This window comes from Marmota flaviventris, chromosome 8 (assembly GCF_047511675.1).
Source record: "Marmota flaviventris isolate mMarFla1 chromosome 8, mMarFla1.hap1, whole genome shotgun sequence".
In the NCBI taxonomy this organism is placed as follows: Eukaryota; Metazoa; Chordata; class Mammalia; order Rodentia; family Sciuridae; genus Marmota; species Marmota flaviventris.
Genome location: NC_092505.1, coordinates 64699666 through 64721880, shown reverse-complemented (window position 1 = coordinate 64721880; position 22215 = coordinate 64699666). Strand labels below are relative to the sequence as shown.

Sequence of the window (22215 nt, the reverse complement as noted above, 5' to 3'; positions counted from 1 at the left end):
TAAGGCAGAAATCTCAAAATTCTCAATTGGAAAATTTCCAATAGAGTAGCTATGCAAGTAAAGCAAAGGAAGACTTATTGATATAATGATAACATGGTAGGAAACTTACACTGAAAATGCCTATAATACCATTTAAATGCTGCAATAACTAACATGACTTGCGGTAGTACCAAATAGGTCCTTATAAATGGTTTGAGCTTTCATTTTACCCTCTGAAACAAACAATGGTGACTGAAGTGGGAACGAGAACATATCAGAAGTAGAGTGGTAGAGTATCAAAGAGAGTACCAGCAATGGAACCTGCATTTTCCTTGGTAGGGCCAAGGCAGGTGCACTGCTGAGCAGTGAAGACACCTGCTATACCCCTCTCCTTTATAAGAGAGACAGCTTTACCCACAGGTCCTACAGGGGCAGCATTGGTTGATGGTATTTATACTCTTGACTCCTTTGCCTGATACATCCCCATCTGCCTTGTCATAGTGGTAGGTATTCTTATCCTTGCCCCACAAGACTCATGTTCTAGGATGTAGCCTAAAATGAAGAGTTTTATTTCAACAAGGATGACCTGAGATTGGCAGATCATATTTGTCAGGTACTTAAACTACGAGACAAATATTAGAATCTTAAAGGATAATTGTTTGGCATAGTGGCATGTGCCTGTAATCCCAGGGACTCAAGAGCTCTGAGGCAAGAGGATCACAAATTTGAGGCCAGTTTTAGCAACTTAGTGAGACCCTATCTCAAAATTAAAAATACAGGCTGGGGTTTGTAGCTCAGTGGCAGAGCACTTGCTTAGCAAGCATGAGGCACTGGGTTTGATCCTCAGCACCACATAAAAATAATAAAAAATAAAATAAAATAAAGGTTCTGTCCATCTACAACTACAAAAAATAAAATTAAAAAATAAAAGATTTGGGGATGTAGCTCAATAGTAGAGTGTCCCTGAGTTTAATCTCCACCAATACTGCTAAAGAAAGGGAAGTGGGAATTAAAAGATAGCTATTATGAACCAAATAATAAGAATCTTTGCTTTTACTTATTACACATTTACTGCCTGGCACTTTTCATTCATTGTCTCACTTAATAATAACCACACCGATGATAACAGCTAATATTTACCAAGCATTTACTATGTGTGAGGCTTTAGTCTAAATGCTTTACCTCTATTCTCTCTTTTAATTCTCATAAAAACTATAAAATGAGAACTACCGATTATTATTATTACCATTTTAGATAAAAGAAATAGGTTCAGAGTAATTATCAAATTTGCCTAAAATCATCCATGTAGATACTCTGATTATCCTCATTTTAAGATACCTATAATCCCAGCTATTTGAGAAGCTGAGGTAGAAGGATCAAGTTCAAGGCCAGACTGGGTAACTTGGTAAAACCCTATCTCAAAAATAAAATAAAAGGGGCTGGGAATGTAGCTCAGGGGTAGAGTCCTTGTCTAGTATGCACAAGGCCCTGTGTTCAATCCCTAATACTGGGTGGGGGAAGGGGGAAGAATAAAAACAATAGGGAAACTGAAATTTGGGGAGATTAAATAACTGGCCAAAAGGTACTAAGTGAGAGAACAAAGGTGAGACTACAACCCAAGTGGGCCTGGCTCCAAGGCGTTGCTTTGACCACTGTGCTGGAGTATCATGTGAATGATGAGTATAAAGAAGCAGCCACCAGGGGCTGGGGTTGTAGCTCAGTGGTAGAGCAATTGCCTGGCATATGTGAGGCACTGGGCTCAATCCTCAGCACCACATAAAAATAAATAAAAAACAACTAAAAAAAAAAAGCAGTCACTCCGGGGGGGGGGGGGGGGGGGAGGCATAAAGCAGAAGCACAAAAAGAACCAGAAAAATAATAGTGATAGAAATGATGACTCAGTCATTTCTGTGCTACCCCTAAACCCTAGCCTGGATATTTGGCTTTTCCTGAGTCCCATGCACCTGTATTTTTTCAACAGCTTCCCTTTTCCCTAAGGTAACATGAATGCCTCAGCCTCCATGCTTTGAAATGAAAGGAGCCTTCTCTAAAAGAGTCTACATATCATTCTGACTTCCTGTTCCTTTTGTGAGGTACCTCATAATGGAACACAGATTATTGTATCTAACTCTCTGGCAGCATCACACAAAACAGCCTAGACCATAAAAGACAGTTGACCTAGGAGGGGGATAAATTGTTATTTCACTAAAAGCTAACAAAGAGAATTCCAAAATCTGACATCCTGGATATACTTTCAAATATCCTTCCCGTGTGTTGTAATAAACAGCCCAGCAAATTCTGCCTTGTTTCTCTCCTTTTAAGGTGGCTGACTGACCTGTCACAGAATATTCTCTGCTCTTATCAGAGCCATAAATAAAGAACAATTCAAACTGTCCTATCACCCTGAGCTTTACACTTGCCTGGGATATTATTGTTTTTGGCTTCTCTCTAAAAGTGGTAAAACTCATTGACAGCATAAAAAAAAGTCATTTCTATCTAAAAATCAAATATTATTAAATGATCAGACAGCTGGATGCATATATTACATCCACACAAACAATTATGAATGAATGTTTTGACCTTTTGAGTTAATGCAGTTAAGATTTGGCACAGGCCTATCCTATCCTGTTAGTAAGTCACACAGAGCAGAACTCCTCCCCACATCCTCTTATGGGAATCCCCTAGCTACAAGATCCAACTGGGATAAAGGAGATTTAGTATTATTAGTATCATGAGTGAGGCAAACATGAAGTCCACGGAAGAGTCTAAAATCAAAACCATGTATACACATAAGATTACAGTTGTTCCCGGAGGAGACAGCAGAGTTAAAGTGACTTTATTTGAAATATTATTCTCCTAGACCCCTTGAGTGCAAGGTCTTAATAATGCTTTTGTTTGTTGATTTGATTTTGTTATTGGGGATTTTGGCGGGGGGTGGGGGTAGTGGGGCAGGGAACCCTTCTATATCTATATAAATTTCACTATAACACAAAGATCTAAGCATTTAACAAAAATCATAAAGTAAGACTCTCAAAGTTGTTACCTTGTTCATTGTTTCCGCCATTAAGCAGGAGTTCATCATTTTGCCTTTTCAATTCTGTTATGTATTTAAAGGCTTGGTCCAGGATCATATTCTTGCTCTATCAAAGAAAATTAATGATTTAAAACTTCACTGAAGGGTAAAAACTTTCCAGAAGAAACTGAAATCTCTGGCTTCATCTCACATGTGTTATGTAACATTTCAAAATTTAAAGCAGGCACCATATTCAAACACTTCTACTAAATATCTATCAGGCTTTGTCTTTCTTTTCTTTTTGGTACTGGGGGTTGAACTTGGGCCTTATTAGGCACACACTCTACCAATGAACTACATCCCCAGCCCTCTATTGGACTTTTACTATGTGTCAAGCTCTGTATTTGAGGCACTGGGATACAGTAATAAAATAAAGCACCTGTCCTTGAAGAATATAAATACATATGCAAAATAATTAGGTGATGACAAGATTACACACACATACAAAATAAAAAAGCAGGGTCCCAGGGAGGGGGTTAAATTGATGGTGGAAGTTACTCTGTGCTGTTCACTGAATGTTTGTGTCTTCCCACCAAATTCATAGATTGACGTCCTAATCCCTAATGGAATGGTATCAGGAGGTGGGACCTTTGAGAGGGTATTCGGTTACTCATGAATGGGTTTAGGGACCTTATAAGAAGAGAGGGAGAGATGATTTCTCCTTTTCCTCCATGTGAGGACACAACCAGGAATCAAATATGGATTTTGGACTTCCCAGCTTCCAGAATTATGAGAAATAAATCTTTGTTGTTTAAGTCACTCAGTCCATGGTGTTTTTGTTACAGCAGGCTGAATTAAGATACTCTCTGGGAAGGCCACCCTGTTTAGTGATACTTAAGCAAAAACCTGGAAGTAAAAAGCACACTCTGTAGACATCTGGAGGAAGAGGGCCCAGGTATGAGGTCAGAAGGCAAAAGGTTCTCAGGCAGGGCTGGGCTGGGCAAGGCTACAACAGCAAGGAGGTAAGTAGAGTGAGAATCCTACACATCAGGAAGAGTGGTAGAAGAAAAGGCCAGAGAGAGCCTTCAGGACCATTTAAATATTTCAGACCTTAATGTTATTCTCTACTGTTAGCCGCAGTTATAAATGATCCAAAGTAACAGGGTGAGAAAGAAACATCACTTGATTGAGTTCTGGTGTCATATTCCTAGTATATTCCATTCCTAAGCTTTTCAAAAAGATTGTGCTTTATGTCAAAGTGCTCCTTTATTCTTAATTGATAATTTTAAAAACTGAAACATAATAGTCACTTGGCAAAAAAGTAAATATATGAAGGAATAGGCATCAAAAGTAACATTCCTTTGTGTTTTAGCTCTCCACACCCTGTTCCAGAGGTAATAACTATAAACTTACTTGTATATCCTTCCATAAATATGCTATACCAATATGTACATGTATATATATTTTTAAAAAATTTTGTACCAGGAATCAACCCAGGGGTGTTTAACCACTAAGTTACATCCCCAGACCTTTTTATTTTTTATCTTAAGACAGGGCCTTGCTAAGTTGCTTAGGACCTTGCTAAATTGTTGGGGCTGGCTTTGAACTTGTGATCTCCTGACTTAGCCTCCCAAGTTACTGGGATTATAGGCATGTGCCACCGTGCCTAGCTCAGATATATATCTTTTTTAAAAATCCAGATCAAAGAATGCTATAAACAGTACAGTGTACTTTTTAAAATTTAAAGATATATCTTCTACATATCATCATGCGGAACTTAGAAGTCTATCTTATTCTTTCTAATGGCTGTATTTATTTTACTTAGCAGTCTATTCCTGATAAACATTTAAGTTACCTAAGAGCCATTTCTGATTTCCTTCTTTGGCTACTGAACAATGTGGCAGTAAATATTTAACTTTTCCTCCAGCATACATATTACCTATGGATTGCTTTTTTCATGTATGAATCACTGTAATTTAGTGCTTTGCTTCAACAAACTTCAATTCTGTGTTCTTCATACTAAGTCCCAGTAGAGACTCAGTAATATAAAACAAGGAAACTATTTTAGAAGAGAAAACTAATATTGTCCTTTCTTGAAATAAGAATATGAACCAAGGTAGAACCTGATAAATACCCAGGCACCTGACCCTTTACTAGAGATAGCAGGCAGAGCTGGCAGCAATGCTCAAGAAAAACTTTAGGCTACTCTTCTTCTGGGAGCCAAATACTGACTTTCTTTGCACATTCTAGGACACCAAGGAAGAGAAATGGTATGTTTTCCTTTCTTCAGAGAAACTCATGAAAGCCCAAAGCGTGAAAATATAATTTTGCTGAGCAACTTCCAATATTTAGTGAGCACACCTATTATACATTAAAATTCGGAGAAAGAAAAATCAGAAGACATAGTTTGCCATTGTGTTAAAGAAAGAATACATTTTTAGAAGACTTAAAAAACACATTTGTGGAAGTCTAAATCCACTCTGTAGGGGAGAATGAAAGGAAACTGAAGTCTACATTCTTGCCAAGGGGGATACTATTGAGCCGCAAGTTGATTTTGTCTTCTAAATTCCTAGGAAGTTTCAATACTGAGAAGCACCAGTTGCTACAGAAGGTGGGGCAAGGTACAGGGACTTGACCGAGAGGACTTGTTGAAAGGCTCTTAATAAAGCAGTAATAGGAACCACTTCCCCATGCATATATCCTATGCAGCTGGATGACTTCCCCCTTCTTGCCCCAACCACAAGAAACAAGTTTACTTTCTGTGAAATCTGAACCAGAGAATTTTAACCTCAGAGATACTTGGCACAAAAGTGGACACGATGAGGCTCCCAAGTGAAAACAGGGTAAAGTAAAATTCTCCCTACCAAAGAATGACACTTTCTATCCCCACCATCCTTGACCCCAAATTCGAAATATTACCAAACAAACTCATACTCCTCTCCCACCATTTCCACTCCCAGGTAAGAGACTAACAGATTCCTTCTCAGGGGGGAAAATTAGTATTTATCCCTCAGATTTTTTTTTTTTTTTTTTTTTTTTTTTAGTTCTACCACGACCACAACAAAAAAACTACTAGTACACCATCTAATCATGCAATAGTCAGGGACACCAAATGACAAGCCTATTTATTAGATCAGCTTTTTAAATGCCTATCCTCAAGTCAGAAAAAAAAAATAGCTACCTGTCACTAAGCTTTAAGAAAAGCCTCCAAAAAGAAAGATAAAACATCCAACAAAAGGGGGGAAGAAATCAGAAAACTTCAGAAAAAATCCTAGAAAACATTCAATTAGATTAGATGTTATCAAATCCACATAATTAACATATGGTATTAAACAGGAGAGTTGGAAGAGATCAATTAGTTGAGATTGAAAAAGGAAGACAGAAGGTTTCAGAAATAAACTTTCAAAGGAAGGAAATGGAAAATGGAAATTATGTGGTAAACTTGACCATCCAGAAAACTATGAAGAGCCTATTGGAAGGATGGAAAGAATTAAAGACAAATATATAGAAATTTAAGCAAATGAAAAACTATGAGTTACATATGAAATGAAACATAATAATAATATACTCCTTGGGTCAACCACAAACAATAGTTACATATTCTTAATAATATAAAAAATATAAAAACTGAATATCAATTTTAATCAGAATTATATGGGAAAGTCAGGGAAAAAGCACAATAGAATTTTTTAAAAATATTTTTTAATTGTCAATGGACTTTTATTTTGTTTATATAAATATGTGCTGAGAACTGAACCCAGTACCTCACACATGCTAGGCAAGCGCTCTACCAATGAGCCACAACTCCAATAGGATTTTGATAGATAATATCTAAAATGGAAAAGTTAAGATATAGAAATGTAAGTATGTTATTTTGAAATATAACAGTAAGCAAGGTATGATGGCATATGTCTACAATTCCAGTGAGTTGGGAGGTTGAAGCTGGAGGACACAAACTTGAGGTCAGCCTTAGTGACTTAGCAAGATCCTGTCTCAAAATAAAAATAAGAAAGTACGGAGGGGTAGCCCAGTGGTGGAGAATCTCTGGTTTCATCTCCCAGTACTGAAAGAAAAAAAGAAAGAAAGAGAAGGAAAAGAAAGAATAGAACACAGTAGTACATTTCACAAGGAGGAACAGTTGAGAATGTTTGCTCTGAGGAGCTGTGTTCGGATTGGGATGCAGGTACGAGATTAATGTTTGTTTTAAGCTTTTTAGTGCTATTTGCTATGTGCATATATTATTCTTTGTCTAAAGAATTTAATTAAAATTAATTAACAAAAAGCTACTACTAATTATGATATCCTATTATTAAAATTAAAAGGAAAGTAGATCATAAGAGAAGAGGTATCTAAAACCAAAATTTTACTGTGTAATGAGTGAAGGTAATAAAGCAGATTATGAAAGAACTGAAAGACAGGGAATATATCTTAGTGGTAGAATGCTTGAGTAGCAAGTGTGAGGCCCCGGGTTTGATCCCCAGCACCATTAAAAAGAAGGACAAACAAACAACAAAAAAAGAAACAGTGCTGGATAGATACACATATATTCTTAGAAAGCAATGTCTGGAGAGACATGCAACAATATTTTATTAGTAATTATAACTTGGGAGTGGGATACCAATTTTTTTAAAAATTTTTTTTTGCTTTCAATATCATTTCAATTGTTTGTTTTGTTTTCAATGAGCATATTTTATCCTTATTATCAGAAGAAACTAAAAGCTATCTTCCATGAGGGAAAACTGAAAGCTGAGATTTTTAAGTACTATTGGGAATTGATAGGGCATGGAGAATAAATAAAGAGATACTTGGAAGATTCTAGGTAAGAATTTAAAAAGAGTAAAACACATGAATTGGCAGAAAACAAAAGGTTATAGACCTTATAAGCAGAGTATATAAACATAATCATGAGACTGTTATTAAAAGGATCTAGACATTGTATGGTACATTTGACCATGTAGAAAGTTGTACTGACATTGTTAGAAATGTGGGGAAAACTAATGCTAGGTATATAAAAAATGAAGCAAATGAAAAATGAGGCAATTATGAACTTCAAAAGACTCCCATAAATGGCAGGTCACAAAAATAATTATTCTAAGTACTGAAAAAATTTAGGGAACTCTCTGTTCATAAGCAATGAATGAAAATATGAGTGGATTCTTACCTGCTTCAGAGCTGGGGAACATGGGATCAGCTCGCCTATTCTGTTAATCCCAGCATTAATTTTCTTCTTTCTATGCCTCTCCACTAGATTAAGGGAAAAATCCATATGTCAAACCTTATATTACTCTGTTGAAGTGCCCAATTTTCCCTGGGCAAAGAAATTTTAGGTAAAGAAATCCATTAGAAATGTTTATCAAACATTACTACTGAAGACAAATAACCATAATAAGCAAATCAGATTTCTAACAATGCAATACTTTAGATATAATGTTATAAAATCAATATAAGCAATAAATTTACTAGCATTTTAAAAAATATCATCTATGGACTGGGGATGTAGCTCAGTGGTAGAGCACTTGCCTAGCATGCATATCTGGGTTTGATCCCTAATATCATGCAAGAAAGAAAGAAAATCATCTATAATAATTACATTCAAATTATAAAAAATAGGAATGATTAATACTGTGTTATATTATTATAAATCATTTATTACAGTTCAAGTAACTAAGAGATTTTAATGATAACCATTAGCAACCTAAGTTATCAGAAAACTGCCTTTTTATAAAATCAGACCTTTCTACACAGGTTAAAGAACCTGAAAACACCTTTTGGGTGAACAGATGGCCCTTTTGGAATAGAAACAGCTATTAGTGATGACTTAAAACAGAAAGCAAAAGGCACTGGCTTTTTTTTCTCTCTGGAGTATGGGCTGTCTACTCTGGTCATGCAGAATCTTTCTATCTAAAAACCAGGCAACTGACAACTTCTCAATTAACTGCAAAATATTCCAGACTTCCACACTATAACTTTAAAAGGGGCAAAGGATACAGAGATTATCTAATTTCTATAAGGCACTGTAAGTAGAAATACTACTCTTAGACATTTTATATTGGGAAGTTTTCTAAAATCTTTCCTTTCTAACAAAGGATAGCAGACTTCTAAGACATCTTTTTCAGATTATCCCCTGAGAAGAACTTGTTTTACAAAATGTATATATTTTTTGCTTCATGATCTAGCACTAAGAATAGTCTATTTAATGATATTTAATTACCCTCTCTTAATAAGGCACAGTCAGGACATATTTATGGCACCATAAGAGAGTTGATCCTAATGAAAAAATTTAGTTCATATGGCCAAATAAGAATTCATACATCCCAGAAATCCAAAGCAATAAATTAGAGCCTACCTTTCTTCTGAATTCTCCAATAATAATATTTCTTGGTATCTAAGAGCAGATTTTTTTAAATGTGTGGAGTTAAAAAAAATTAAACCCAATATTAAGACTCTTTGCCTATAGTAATATTTGGGGTTTCAAAGGCATTAATCTATTTATTATGGAAAACAATCCCACCAGTTTTTAAGACATGTTTCCATAGATAAAAATTTCTCAAAGGTCCTTTCCTTAAGGAAAGATATTATTTATAGAGTAATAGAAATCAACTTATATGTAAAAGTATTCATAATAATATATGTGTGCATTATAACATTTTTTTTTGTCTGAATGAAGTTCCTGATGGAAAATAAAGTGGCATACAATGTGCCAAACTGAAAATGTATGCACAATTCTATATATGTTTATCTAGCTTTGGTCTATACTTTTGATGTTTGAGATAAAAATCAAATATTTATTTTCTACATTTCTTTCTATAAATGAAGACTATACAACTTAAGACTATTCACATATAAGTCCCTTTAAGACCTGTAGTCCACTGCTCATCTCTTCCTTACCCCTCTAGATAGCTGTCCCCTCTGGAATTTATTCAGACAGGCACATAACCTTCATTCTACTGAGAAGTGTATCTGGATTTCTTTGGTGGGTGAAATCCCCTCAAACACTAACTCCAGGAATATACTAATCTCTTAATTTATCCAAATAGACTACAAATCAAAATATCATTATCCATGAGACTCAGAATTTTTTTTTTTTTTTTTTTGGTGATGTTGGTGATTGAACCCAGGGCCTTGTGCATGTGAGACAAGCACTCTACCAACTGAACTATATCCCCAGCCCAGAGAATATTTTGTCAATTAAAAACAATAAAGGTACATTTTCTTATAATACAATAAATAATGGTTCTATGCTTATAACATAAAAACTTAACAATCAACTATGCTATAATTTCATTTTAAAAACAAAAAATGCTAACAAGTAAAATTTAAATTACTGTATCTACCTGCATTGTGTGTTTCCCGGTTTTTCTTTCTGAAACAAAAAGTATAGATAAAAGGTAACATGAAGATAACTGGAAAGCACTTTTACCACTTTATATTTTGAGAACCATAAAATAAGTTTTACAAATTTGTATTTTCAGCATCAATAATAAGCCATCTGAAGAAAACTTTTCTTAATATATTATGGTATAAAAACATAACTAAAGATACCTCCATATAAATTCAGAAGGCACCATTTCTATAACTACAATTCTCTAATCTTTGATACTCAGAAGTCATGGGTTGAGAATAGAATCAATCACTGAAGACCATAACTATTTGAAACATGTAATTAAGTTGCTAGTAAAATCTCAAGTGATGTGTCTCATAGGTGACTTCTGATGTCTGCCTTGGCAACCTAGGCAAGAGTGAATGTGTGAGCGATGAGCAACAGTAGAGAGTAGCTTTTTAATTCACAGGTAGGGAAATGTGGTAGGTGACAGCACACTTAGGCACTGACAATTGACATTTGAGTCATCTTTTGCATTTACTTAGTAGGTTGTCCAAACTCTTAAATTTCTTAAAAGTCCATCTATTAAAGACATTGATTTTTCCCTGTTATACATCATTTCTCAATACATTATTATCTTTAAATAGCTATGCAGCAAAGAAAGAGAACAGTGACTTCAATACTAATAAAAGCGCAGGCCATGCAATTCTAAGCAGATATTGCCCAAAATGCTACAAATTCAGAAAAGGGGTTATACAAAAACAAAAGTCATATTATGTAGGCATATTGGCATTAATATTTCACAATGTTGCAAAATATGTATTCAAACTGACTGTGACCTAAATGTTTTGGGATCTACAAAAATTCATACTGTATGTTGGTAAAAATGTCACTAGAAACTAAACATTTAGCATAGATTTGATATATTATTTTAACTATTGATGGTTATGATTACTTGTTACATTTTTGGTACAATAAGGAAGACAGGTAAATTTTAAACATATACCACTTTTAGTAAATCTATATTTAATCTACATGTACTTTCGGAGATTATTTTCTAGCCTGAATAATAAAAGTTCATTAAGGACTACCTACTTAGCAAAATGGGATCTAATTCTGCTTCTTAAGTCTGCACTATATTATTTTTGGTCTGTGGACATACCTATGCTGCTTTTTTGTAGGAGTTTCATGCTCTGTCATTTCTGGCATGGTGACAGTGATAGGAACCTATAAAGGGATAGAAAGATACACCAGAATGTTAGTCATTCTAAAACCTTGGAGAAATTGATCAATAATAATTTGATTTGAACATAAAAATGCTTAAAAAACCGACATTAAAGCACTGTATTAGGTATTGTGAATGGAACGAGTATAATAGTACAAAATATTATGACTAGCAGATGTAAAACATAGTGAATATCAAATGTGAAGTATAACCAGAAAGTGCTTGAGAAGACTGGAGTAGAAAAATACCATTGTGGGCTTGGAAACCAAGAAAAGCCCAAAGGAGATGTGAATTTTAACAATATCTGGAAAGACAGGTCAAACATTCTTAAGCTGGAAAAGTACATTCTTTGTTCATGAAACTGAAATGTAATACAAAATTTGCACTAGGGGCTGGGGATATAGCTCAGTTGGTAGAGTGCTTGCTTTGCATACACAAGGCCCTGGGTTCTAATCCCCAGCACCACAAAATTAAAAATAAATAAATAAATTCCACTAGAACAGTAATCCCCCTCTCTGAATACAGAAAAGAACAAAAAACAAAAAACAGAAGTGACAAGTGAACAAATGTAATATTCCTTACATGGAAGCAAGGATTTATTCATTAGCTGAACTTTAAGCTGCTAGAAGTCTCATGTTATCATTTGAGAGTCATTAAAATCTAGGCATAAAAAGCTTATTGATATTTAAAATATCAGGATACTAATAAAGAACATGTTACCATAGGGAAATATGGACATATATATAGGGAAATCCTGGAAGTAGAAACATTATTAATTATAGTTATAAAAGGTCAGCAATGCTTTTTTTTCTCTTCTCTGATTGTCAAAAACTTCATAACAAAAATTTTAATGCTTTTAAATTATAGGAACTGAACACCTTCCAAAAGAGGTCCACCAAGTTGGGGTACATGTTCTGGTATACTGGAAGAAGTGCTAGTGTGGCTTGCCCTTTTTCCTCTGAAAGAGGAAAGAAGACAGCAAGTATGCAGTATGAAGTCAGAAAACATAAGTTTAAAATCTGGTTCTGCTATTTCCTAGCTATCAGGTCTTAGGCAAGTTGTCTAACCACTTGAAATCTCAAATATTTTGTCTATGTTATTGGGTTATTTTGAAAATGGAATGAATGTAAAGAGAGCACAACACTATGGTACCTGACAGTAATAACAATTTGATAAATGTGAGCTATGATTATTAATGAGGTATTTCAGGGTAAGCTCCAGCCACAGAAAGGAGGGGAAGGGTCCTGGGAAATAAGTAAAAAGAATGCAGGCAAGAGGCTGTCAGAAAGTACTGACTGAAGCACACCACAGAGAAATGTGTGGTTGAGACCCATTTCCAGCAATTCACTCCTATTCGCCTACTCTACCTTCTCTCTACAATTAATGGGCCTAGAACACTCATATCAGGTAACTGAATAATAATAATAATAATAATAATAATAATAATAATAATAAATTAATTAATTAATTAATAAGCATGCAATCTCTGTTACCTCTTCCACCCAAGGTCTTGCAGAGTTTCTTTACTTTTGACTCCTGGCTTCCAATACCTCCCGTTTCTGATCCAAATCTATCATGTTTTGCCAGAAGATGGTCTATAGATTATGTTTTCTTCTTTCTACAAAAGAGAAAAACCAGTTGGTGTTTATGGTCTCTAGGTATTCAGTAGCAGCACATGGGACAAGGGCTGGCAACCAATGGCATGCAGATGTTTTTGTGACATGTGGGATATCCTGAATTCTCCCTACCACCTAGAAGTAAATGAATGCCTTTGCTCTCAAAAGTCCTTTTCTAGCCACGTGCAATGGGGCACACCTATAATACTGGTACCTTGAGAGGCTGAAGAAGGAGGATCACAAACTTGAGGCCAACCTCAGCAACTTAGTGAGACCCTAAGCAACTTAGCCAGACACTGTCTCTAAATTTTAAAAATAAATAAATAAAGAGGGCTAGAGATTTGCCGGGCATGGTGTCTCTTGCCTGTAATCCTGTAATCTTGCCTTAAATCTATTTTTAATTTTTGAGGCTGAGGCAGGAGAATCAGGAGTTCAAAGCCAGCTTCAGCAATAGCAAGAGGCTAAGCAACTAAGTGAGACCCTGTCTCTAAATAAAATACAAAATACGGCTGGGGTTGTGGCTCAGTGGTTGAGTGCCCTTGAATTCAATTCCTGGTACCCACCCATCCCCTGTCCTCCCAAAAAAGAGGGCTGGGATTTAGCTCAGTGGTAAAATGCTTCTGGGTTCAATCCCCAGTACCAAAAAAAAAAAAAAAAAAGTCCTTTCTAATGGGTTACCCATACTCCACCCCACAAAGCTGATTGTCTGACAGTCAATATATGGCACCTGGGAGGAGATTCCCTCTACTCTTATGCAGGTGCACTGCCTGTAGTTTACCTAAAATCCTCCATGTATGTTCTTAATTCTAAAATTCTAAAATTATCTTCATTTCCTATTTTTACCTTCTCACCTGTAAAAGTGACAAAACTTACCCATGGACCTTCCTTCAAGGCAATGACACTAGAAAACAGCCCTCAGACCTATCCACTGTATGTACACACTCTCTCTTTCTCAATATATACACATATATACTATATATGTGTGTATACTACACACACACACACACACACACACACACACACACACACTGAGTGTGTGTTTATTTATGGCCTTTATCCCAGACTTGACAAATGAGAAGGTTTGGGAGGACCCAGAGGTTTTCATTTTCAACAAGTTCCTTGGGCAATTTTCCTTCTTCCTTTCTCCCCTGGCTGTCTCCCTTTCCATCTTTCTCTCCCTCCCAGTACAAAAAAGTCTGAGAAAATTAATTCTACTTTAGGGCAATGTTTCCCAAACATTCTGGATGATTAAGTATTACCTATAGGTAGAGTTGACCCTCTGTATCCCTGGATTTCACATCTATGGATTCATCCACCATGGATCAAAATTATTTGGGACAAAACCTTCATCAGTACTAAATATGTGCACACTTTTTTTATGATTCCCTAAACAATAAACAACTATTTACATAGCATTTACATGGCACCTGGAAGGAGTGATATTGAATATTGTAAGTAGTGTAGAGATGCTTTAAAGGAGGAGCAGCTAGGGGTGCAGCTCCTCAGTATAAGTTTGCCTAGCATGCACAAGGAATAACAGCCCCCAGCATATCTAAATAAACATATACACATATATCTATTTAAGTATAAATATAGATTTATTATATGTAAATATATATTTATTTTATAGATAAATACATGAGTGCTAGTTATATGAAAATCCTACAGTATTTAATGAGTGAGTTGAGCATCCTCAGCTTTTAGTATCCAAGAAGGATCCTGGAACCAATCCCCCATAGATATCCAAGGACAACTGTACTTGTTTTAAAATACGAATTCTCAGCTCCTTCCAGACTCAGTGAATCCAATCTCAAAGGGAGAAGTCTAAAATTTAATAAATGCCCTAGGTGATTCCTTACAGGGAAAATTTGGAAACACAGAAATATCTTTTTTGTTTTGTTTTTTTAAACACCTTTATTAAGGTATAATGACATATAATAAATACATACAATAAATTGTACTTATTTAAGGTGTATAGATACCCAAGAAGCTATCACCACAAGCAAGAAAATGAATTCCTCTATCACCTAACTAAAACTTCTTATCTATTCTCTCTGTTCTTCCCTCTATTCACAGAAAACTACTGCTCTGCTTTTCATTATTAGACTTATTTCTAGACTTTTTAACTTTTATTTTTAACTAATACACAGAAATTGTACATATTTAGGGAGTAACGTGATGTTTCAATACATTTATACATTGTATATGTTCAAATCAGGGTAAATCTATCAAACTTTTATCCTTGAAGCCAGGGGTGCTTAACTACTGAGCCATATCCCAGATCTCTTTATTTTTGAGACAGGGTCTCACTAATTTGCTTAGGGCCTCATTAAGTTGCTGAGGCTGGCCTTGAACTTGCCATCCTCCTGCCTCAGCCTGCTGCATTGCTGAGATTACAGGTATGTCCCATCATATCCAGCTTATCATTTCTTTATGATGAAGGCATTGAAAATCCTCTTTAGCTTTAAAAAAAAATAAATAGCAAATTATCATTCTCAGCTGTCACCCTACTATGCAACAGAACACCAGAATTTCTTCCTTCTAACTAACTGCATCTTAATACCCATTAATCTATTTTTCCCCATCCTACCCTTCTCTCTACTCTTTCTAACTGCTGGTAACAATTCTACTCTTGACTTCTATCAGATACATTTTTTTTTAGATTCCACCCATGAGTGAGATCATGTGGTACTTGTTTTTCTATGCCTGGCTTATTTTAATTATTTTAATAATCTCCATTTCCATCCTTGTTGCTGCAAATTCCATTGTGTATATGTACCACATTTTCTTTATCCTTTTGTCAGCTGATGAACACTTGGGTTGTCTCCATTTCTTGACTATTCTGAATAGTGCTACAAAAACATGGATGTACAGATATCTGATAGATAGACTGATTTCATTTCTTTTAGATATATACCCAGTAATGGGATTGCCAGATCATACAGTAGTTCCATATTTAATTTTTTGAGGAACCACCATACTGTTTTCTATAATGGCTATACTAATTTACATTCTACCAACACCTGGTAAAGGTTCTCTTTTCTCCAGAACTTCGAAGCAGGAATCTTTAACTGATGAAATTTTAAGCATCTGACTAATAATTTAGTTCCAGTCTTTCTCCTGCTGCACTTTTGAAAGGCTACAAGTAAAACTCACACATAAAGTGCACAACTCTTAAGTACTAAATTCAGTGAGCTTTGACAAATACACACACCTGTGTGACCCATCCCTCATGAAGATACATAACATTATCATGGGAGAATTCTTTCATGATCTTTCCTAGGCAATTCCTTCCCCTATTCTAGAAGAAACCACTGTCCTAATTATTTTCACCATAGAATTGTATGTAAATATATTAACTGAGAATTCTTTTGAGTCAAGTTTTCACTCAGTATAATGTTTTCAAAATTCACCCAGTAGTCTGTTCTTTCATATTGACAAGTGTAAACCTATAAATGGGTGTGAACTTATAACAGTGTGTTTATTCATTTTTTTCTGTTGATACATGGGATGTTTGCAAGTTTTGGCTATTATGGATAAAGCTGTCATAAACATTCTTAAGTCTCTTTATGGATATTGTCTTTCATTTCTCTTGGGTAAATACACAGGAGTGGAAATGCTCATCATATACCCTGCATTTTCACTCCCTGGTATTCACCCAAGACAAATGAAAGGCAATATCCACAGATATCCCACTTTCTCCAGAGTGATAATATCATTTTACACTCTAACCCGCAATGTAGGAGACTTATGGTTGCTTTATGTTTTCACCAAAATTTGATGTTGTCAGTCTATTAATTTAGCCAATCTGGTAGAAATATAGTACCATCTCAGTTTAGTTTGCACTTCCTGGATGATTAATGATATTGAACACTTTAATGTGCATATTAAGGCTATTTGTACATCTTTTGTTGTTCATATCTTTGCCAATTTTTAAATTGTGTTTTATACCTTTTTATTACAGATTTATTGAAAGTCTTCACATATTATATTCTTTATACATTTTGGACATCTGTCCTTTGACTGAGATATATTTTGCAAATATTATCTCCCATTATATAGTCTGCCTACTTATTCTCTTATAGTTTCTCGTGTGAGCAAAATTTCTTGATGAAAAGTAATGTCAGTTTTTTCTTTTATGATTATTCTTTTTTGCATCCTGTTCAAAGAAAAACATTTACCCAAGATTTTCATCTGTGATTGCTTCTATGTATATATTTTTAATTGTTATGTTTAGGTCAATGATCCATATTACATATGGCTTGAGATAGGGTCAAAATTCATTTTTTCTCACATATATATTTAGTTGTTCTAATGCCTACATATTACATGATTCCATTCATACCAAAAGTCTAGAATGGAGAAAGAGACATAATCAATTATGTCATAATCTAATCTAAAATTAGATTATGGTAATGGTTGCATAACTCTGTAAATATACTAAAAACTACTGAATTACGCTTTAAATGGGTAAACTTTATGTGAATTATATCTAGTCAAGCTGTTAAAAAAGGAGCTCTTTAATGAAAGTCTATAGATAATCTGAAATTCTCTACTCATTTGCTCTTTCCTTCCTCATCAGTTTATATGCAACTGATTTCTTTCAGCACATAATTTCAAACTTTTATTTAGTTACCAACCATATCCAATCTCTCCATTTAAGGAAAATGAGAGGCAACCAGAGTAAGTGATGCTGGCAAGTACTTAGGAGAAAACCAAATCTAGCAGTTCAGTGGCAAACCATGTTTTCTTCCACCAACAAGCAAATTACAATAGTGAAAAGGGTTCATTTAAATTGTGTTATTTAGATACAAAAAATAAAAATCTAAGGGGCTGTGGATATGGTTCAGTGGTAGAACACTTGCCTCACATATGCAAGGCCCTGGGTTCAAACCTTTGCATTGTAAAAATATATAAATTAAATTAACAAAAATCTAATTCTTACCTTAAATTGTCAAGTTATAATTAAAATGTTTTGATTTGAAAATATTTTGTCAAAAAAGAAAAATGATTAAAAAATTTAAAATAATTTAAAAAGGAAATATTTTGCGATTTATTGCTTAAATATTTATCTATGGTTTCAGAATACTTTCAATCTCTATAATTTCATTTTACTATTGTTTAATGCATTCTTAAATATTTTATAATTATTTTAAAAATTTATGGAATGGTTACACAGATACAGTTTTTAAATGTGTTCTATTGCTTTATCTGAGAACTCCAGCAACCTACAGTCTTTTCCAGTCAAAATAACTTCCCCTACCGGATTAGTATATGATCCACTGAAAAGCTTAAATCCCTGGTCTGCATCTACTGTCCTTTTACACTCTATAACAAAAGAACTCTGCTTATTTTGATCACCTTGCTCCAATGGTTTTACTTTATAATAAAAGTAACATATAGCTACAAAACAAAGCAATATAGAAAACTACTTCATTACATCTTTCACTCTGCATTTTTAGGAATTCCTTTCTGGATCTTTTTCTGTACATCTGATTTTTCTCAAATGTTGGGCCATAAGCAACTTTATATTCTGAATTTTACTTAATATGAACATTTCTCCATTTCATTAAATAATGAAAATCATGATTATGCATTTACAATACCATAAATGCTATATTTATTTTGCTATATGAGCTATTATCTGTAACCATCTTCTCTAGCATCTTAGGTTAAAAATTCTCTTCTTGGAATGCACTTCATTATTTCATGTTCTGACACTAGAAAGAAATTTCATGTGAAGCTCAGCCAACCTATATCTCAAGAAAAAGACATGAGTCAAAGGAATAATTTATTGGATACAGTTTTAAATGTTTATTTTCAAACTACAAAAGTAATCAGTTTGCAAAACAAATTATTTTCAAAGAATACAGCAGAGTAAATTTAAATGGAAAATTTTCTTTGCTCTACAGTCCCACTCATAAGGGATAACCACTGTAAACAGCTTGGCTCCTCACCACCCCATACTAGGGATCAAACCTAGGGTCTAGCACACACTGGGCAAGCACTCTATCTCTGAGCCACATCTCCAGCTCCTTTTTAACTTTTTATTTTGAGGCAGGGTCTTGATATTGACCAGGCTGAACTTGAACTTGCAATCTTCCTGCCTCAGCCTCAGGCATGTGCCAATGCTCCAGGCTCAGTTTGACATTTTTTAAACCTTTTCCTTGTTCTGCCCCACATAAACTACAAATACTTCTGGCATAGAAATTATATTGTAACTAAATTTGGAGAGAACTTCACATTTTATGGCTTCTTTAAAATTCAATTGCAAAACTAATCCTTGCTCTTTGTAAAAACTTTAAGCAGCATAACTGTAAATGAAATACCAATATTTTCTACTTTTAACAATTTGGTGGTATCAGTTCCACACATTTTCCTACATATGTCCAAGCAATTACTTATGTACATATAAGTGTCACACTGAGAACAAGACCCATAAAATTCAAATAGTATATTTTCCACTGCCTATTCAAATCTCTTCTATATGGTGATCCGACTTCTTGCATAAAATTCAGGGCAGATCCCGTGACTTTACTGGCCATAATTATATAACAAAAATTTTTAATCACAGAAAAATTCACTGAGAATATCTCAATAAAATTCTCCTGATGTGGACAATGCCTCTCCTGACCCAGTATCTTCTTTCTCCCTCAGCCTCTGACTTTTGCCTGTAGCCTTATAGCTCCAGTTCCTCCTACAGAAGCAGTCTTGCCCTAGTCAGGAAGACCTGCAGCAGGGTGCATACATCTGCCCACAACTGTTCCACATAAACACACAGATCTTTAATGCAATAATTCCAAGAAATTTACCCTAAGGATGTATTCCTATGTGTACAAAATGACATTTATTTAAGGATATTCTCTGCAACATTGTCTGAAATACCAAAAGATAAGGATATACCTAAACTCTCATCAAAAGAGACTGATTAAACTTCAGTACTATATTGAACTACCTGTAATTGCCTATATACAATCATTTTTGCCTTTTGAAACCTCAGTTTCAGATGATTCAAACTAATATCTCCATCCATACAATACAGTGATACTACCACTGGTATGTATGTATGTATGTATGTATGTATGTATCCAGAGAACTAGATTATGCTCCCCTAAATTCATATATTGAAATCCTAACTAAACCCCAGTGCCTCAATATGTGACTATATTTAGAGATAAAGAATTTTTAAGAGGTAATTAACTTAAAATGAGGTTGTTATGGTGGACCCTAATCCAATGAGATAAGTGTCTTTATAAGAGGCTATTAGGACACAGACAACACAAATACAAGGATGACCATGGGAGCACACAGCAAGAAGCCAAGTCTGCCAGCCAAGCATAAGAAACCAAACTTACCAACACCTTAATCTTGGGCTCCTAGCCTCTAGAACTATAAGAAAATGAATATCTGTTGTGTAAGGTACACAGTCTTTGGTATTTTGCTATGGCAGTCCTAGAAAACTAATATTATTATATATATTTTTTTAATTTTAAGTTATGAACTATTGTATATAATATCTATCCCTTTGGAATGAGAGTATCTATGGAAGGATTGCCCGTGAGGAAGGAAGACTTGCTGTTAAATTGTTGATATATTTAAAATACTGAAAATGGGCTGGGGTATAGCTCAGTAGCAGAGTATGTATATCATGTGCAAGATCCTGGGTTCAATCCCCAACACCAAATAAATAAAAAAGTAAATAAAATACTGAAAAATAAAAGAATATTACCCCTAATGCTTCTTTTTTTGATGAAAATTATTAAATATCCAATACTACCTCTTCAATTCTAATCTCTCCCACTGGAAATCAATTTGGCATCAACTTTAAAAATAAAGAATATTTCAAATGACAAATAGCATGATTTCAGTTTTATAAAAAATTTCTGTGCATGTGATAATATGTTTATATAGATAACCATGCTGGAAAAATATCTGTAATAAATACCTTTTAAATTTTTATCAATCCAAAGGCAACAAAAGTAGCATAGTATTATTTAATTTGAATCCCCTTTATGACTAGTAAAGCTGAATACCTTTCAGATGTTATAAATATTTACCTATCTTCTTTGATTTTCTCTTTTATTATTACCTCAACTTTTTCTTCCTTGTAATTTCATTTTTTTTTTCTCTAGTACTGGGATCAAACTTTGGATCTCACATACACTAAGCAAACATTTTACCATTTATTCAACCTCCCCAGTACTTTAACTCCAATTTTTACATCTTCTTCAACCCGAGTTAGACTAAAGAGCTCTCCAAATAGTTATATTTCCTTTTTGGTTACTCTTCTATTTACTTACTTATTTTATTAACTGTTTTCTTGTATTATGTTTGGCAATAAATAATATCTACTTTTTTGAATTTGATATTTTCTTTGTAGCTCTTACATATTTTTATTTATTGTTCCATGAGTGTATATTATTAGTTCCTTAGGTACAAAATACTTTAGAAATTGTTTCTTATCTTGAATTAAACTTTGTCTAATAACAATATTACCATGCATTTTCTTTCATTTGCTAGGAGTATGTACACATATTTTAACCCTCTGGCATTGCTTTATTTTAAATTGTCTGAAACAACATAAATCTAGAGATTTGTTTCTATAAATGCATTTTTAAAGCAAGAATTTATTTCAGTCATATTTATTGTAATTTTTGTTATATTTGGTCACATACTTTTCCCTCTCTTCCCCTTATCTATTTTTAGTTTACTTGCCTAATAATATTTTCCTCAATTTTTTTCCTTTTATTTCAATCTTACTCATGAGTGTCCCTTAACAATTTTAAGAAACATACTGCAGTGGACATTTACATTTTCCTCTCTTCATTTCATGAAAACCCCAAACTGTCACTGATGTAACCTCTCCAAAAGATGGCACTTGTGCTTTCAGTGCCAGGTTGTAGCAGGTCTTGGCAAGTGACTTTCTTCCAGCCACATGGTTTGGTATCAGGTTGGGTGAATTAGAACAAAGGTAGGACTTTCTTTGATGGTGTGGAAAATTATGCTTTTTCTTTCTGATTAAAAGAGAAAGCATGTAATTCCAACTTGTAGACATCTTGTA

General features: G+C 34.3%; 1 protein-coding gene across 3 annotated transcripts in view; it reads right to left on the bottom strand.

Annotated features, from left to right (window-relative positions):
* LOC114093381 (basic helix-loop-helix domain-containing protein USF3) overlaps nt 1-22215 on the bottom strand; it is a 233341-nt gene that overhangs the window by 197214 nt on the left and 13912 nt on the right. For 2 of the 3 annotated variants that reach the window (XM_027936052.2, XM_027936051.2), the window contains 5 exons: nt 13032-13156; nt 11476-11540; nt 10327-10355; nt 8154-8236; nt 3023-3119 (listed from right to left, as the gene is read on the bottom strand). In XM_027936052.2, coding sequence (XP_027791853.2) covers nt 3023-3119; nt 8154-8236; nt 10327-10355; nt 11476-11522 — 256 coding nt within the window. In that variant the 5' untranslated portion in view covers nt 11523-11540; nt 13032-13156. The remainder of the gene's footprint in view (nt 1-3022; nt 3120-8153; nt 8237-10326; nt 10356-11475; nt 11541-13031; nt 13157-22215) is intronic. The other variant, XM_071615334.1, reaches the window with a different exon arrangement.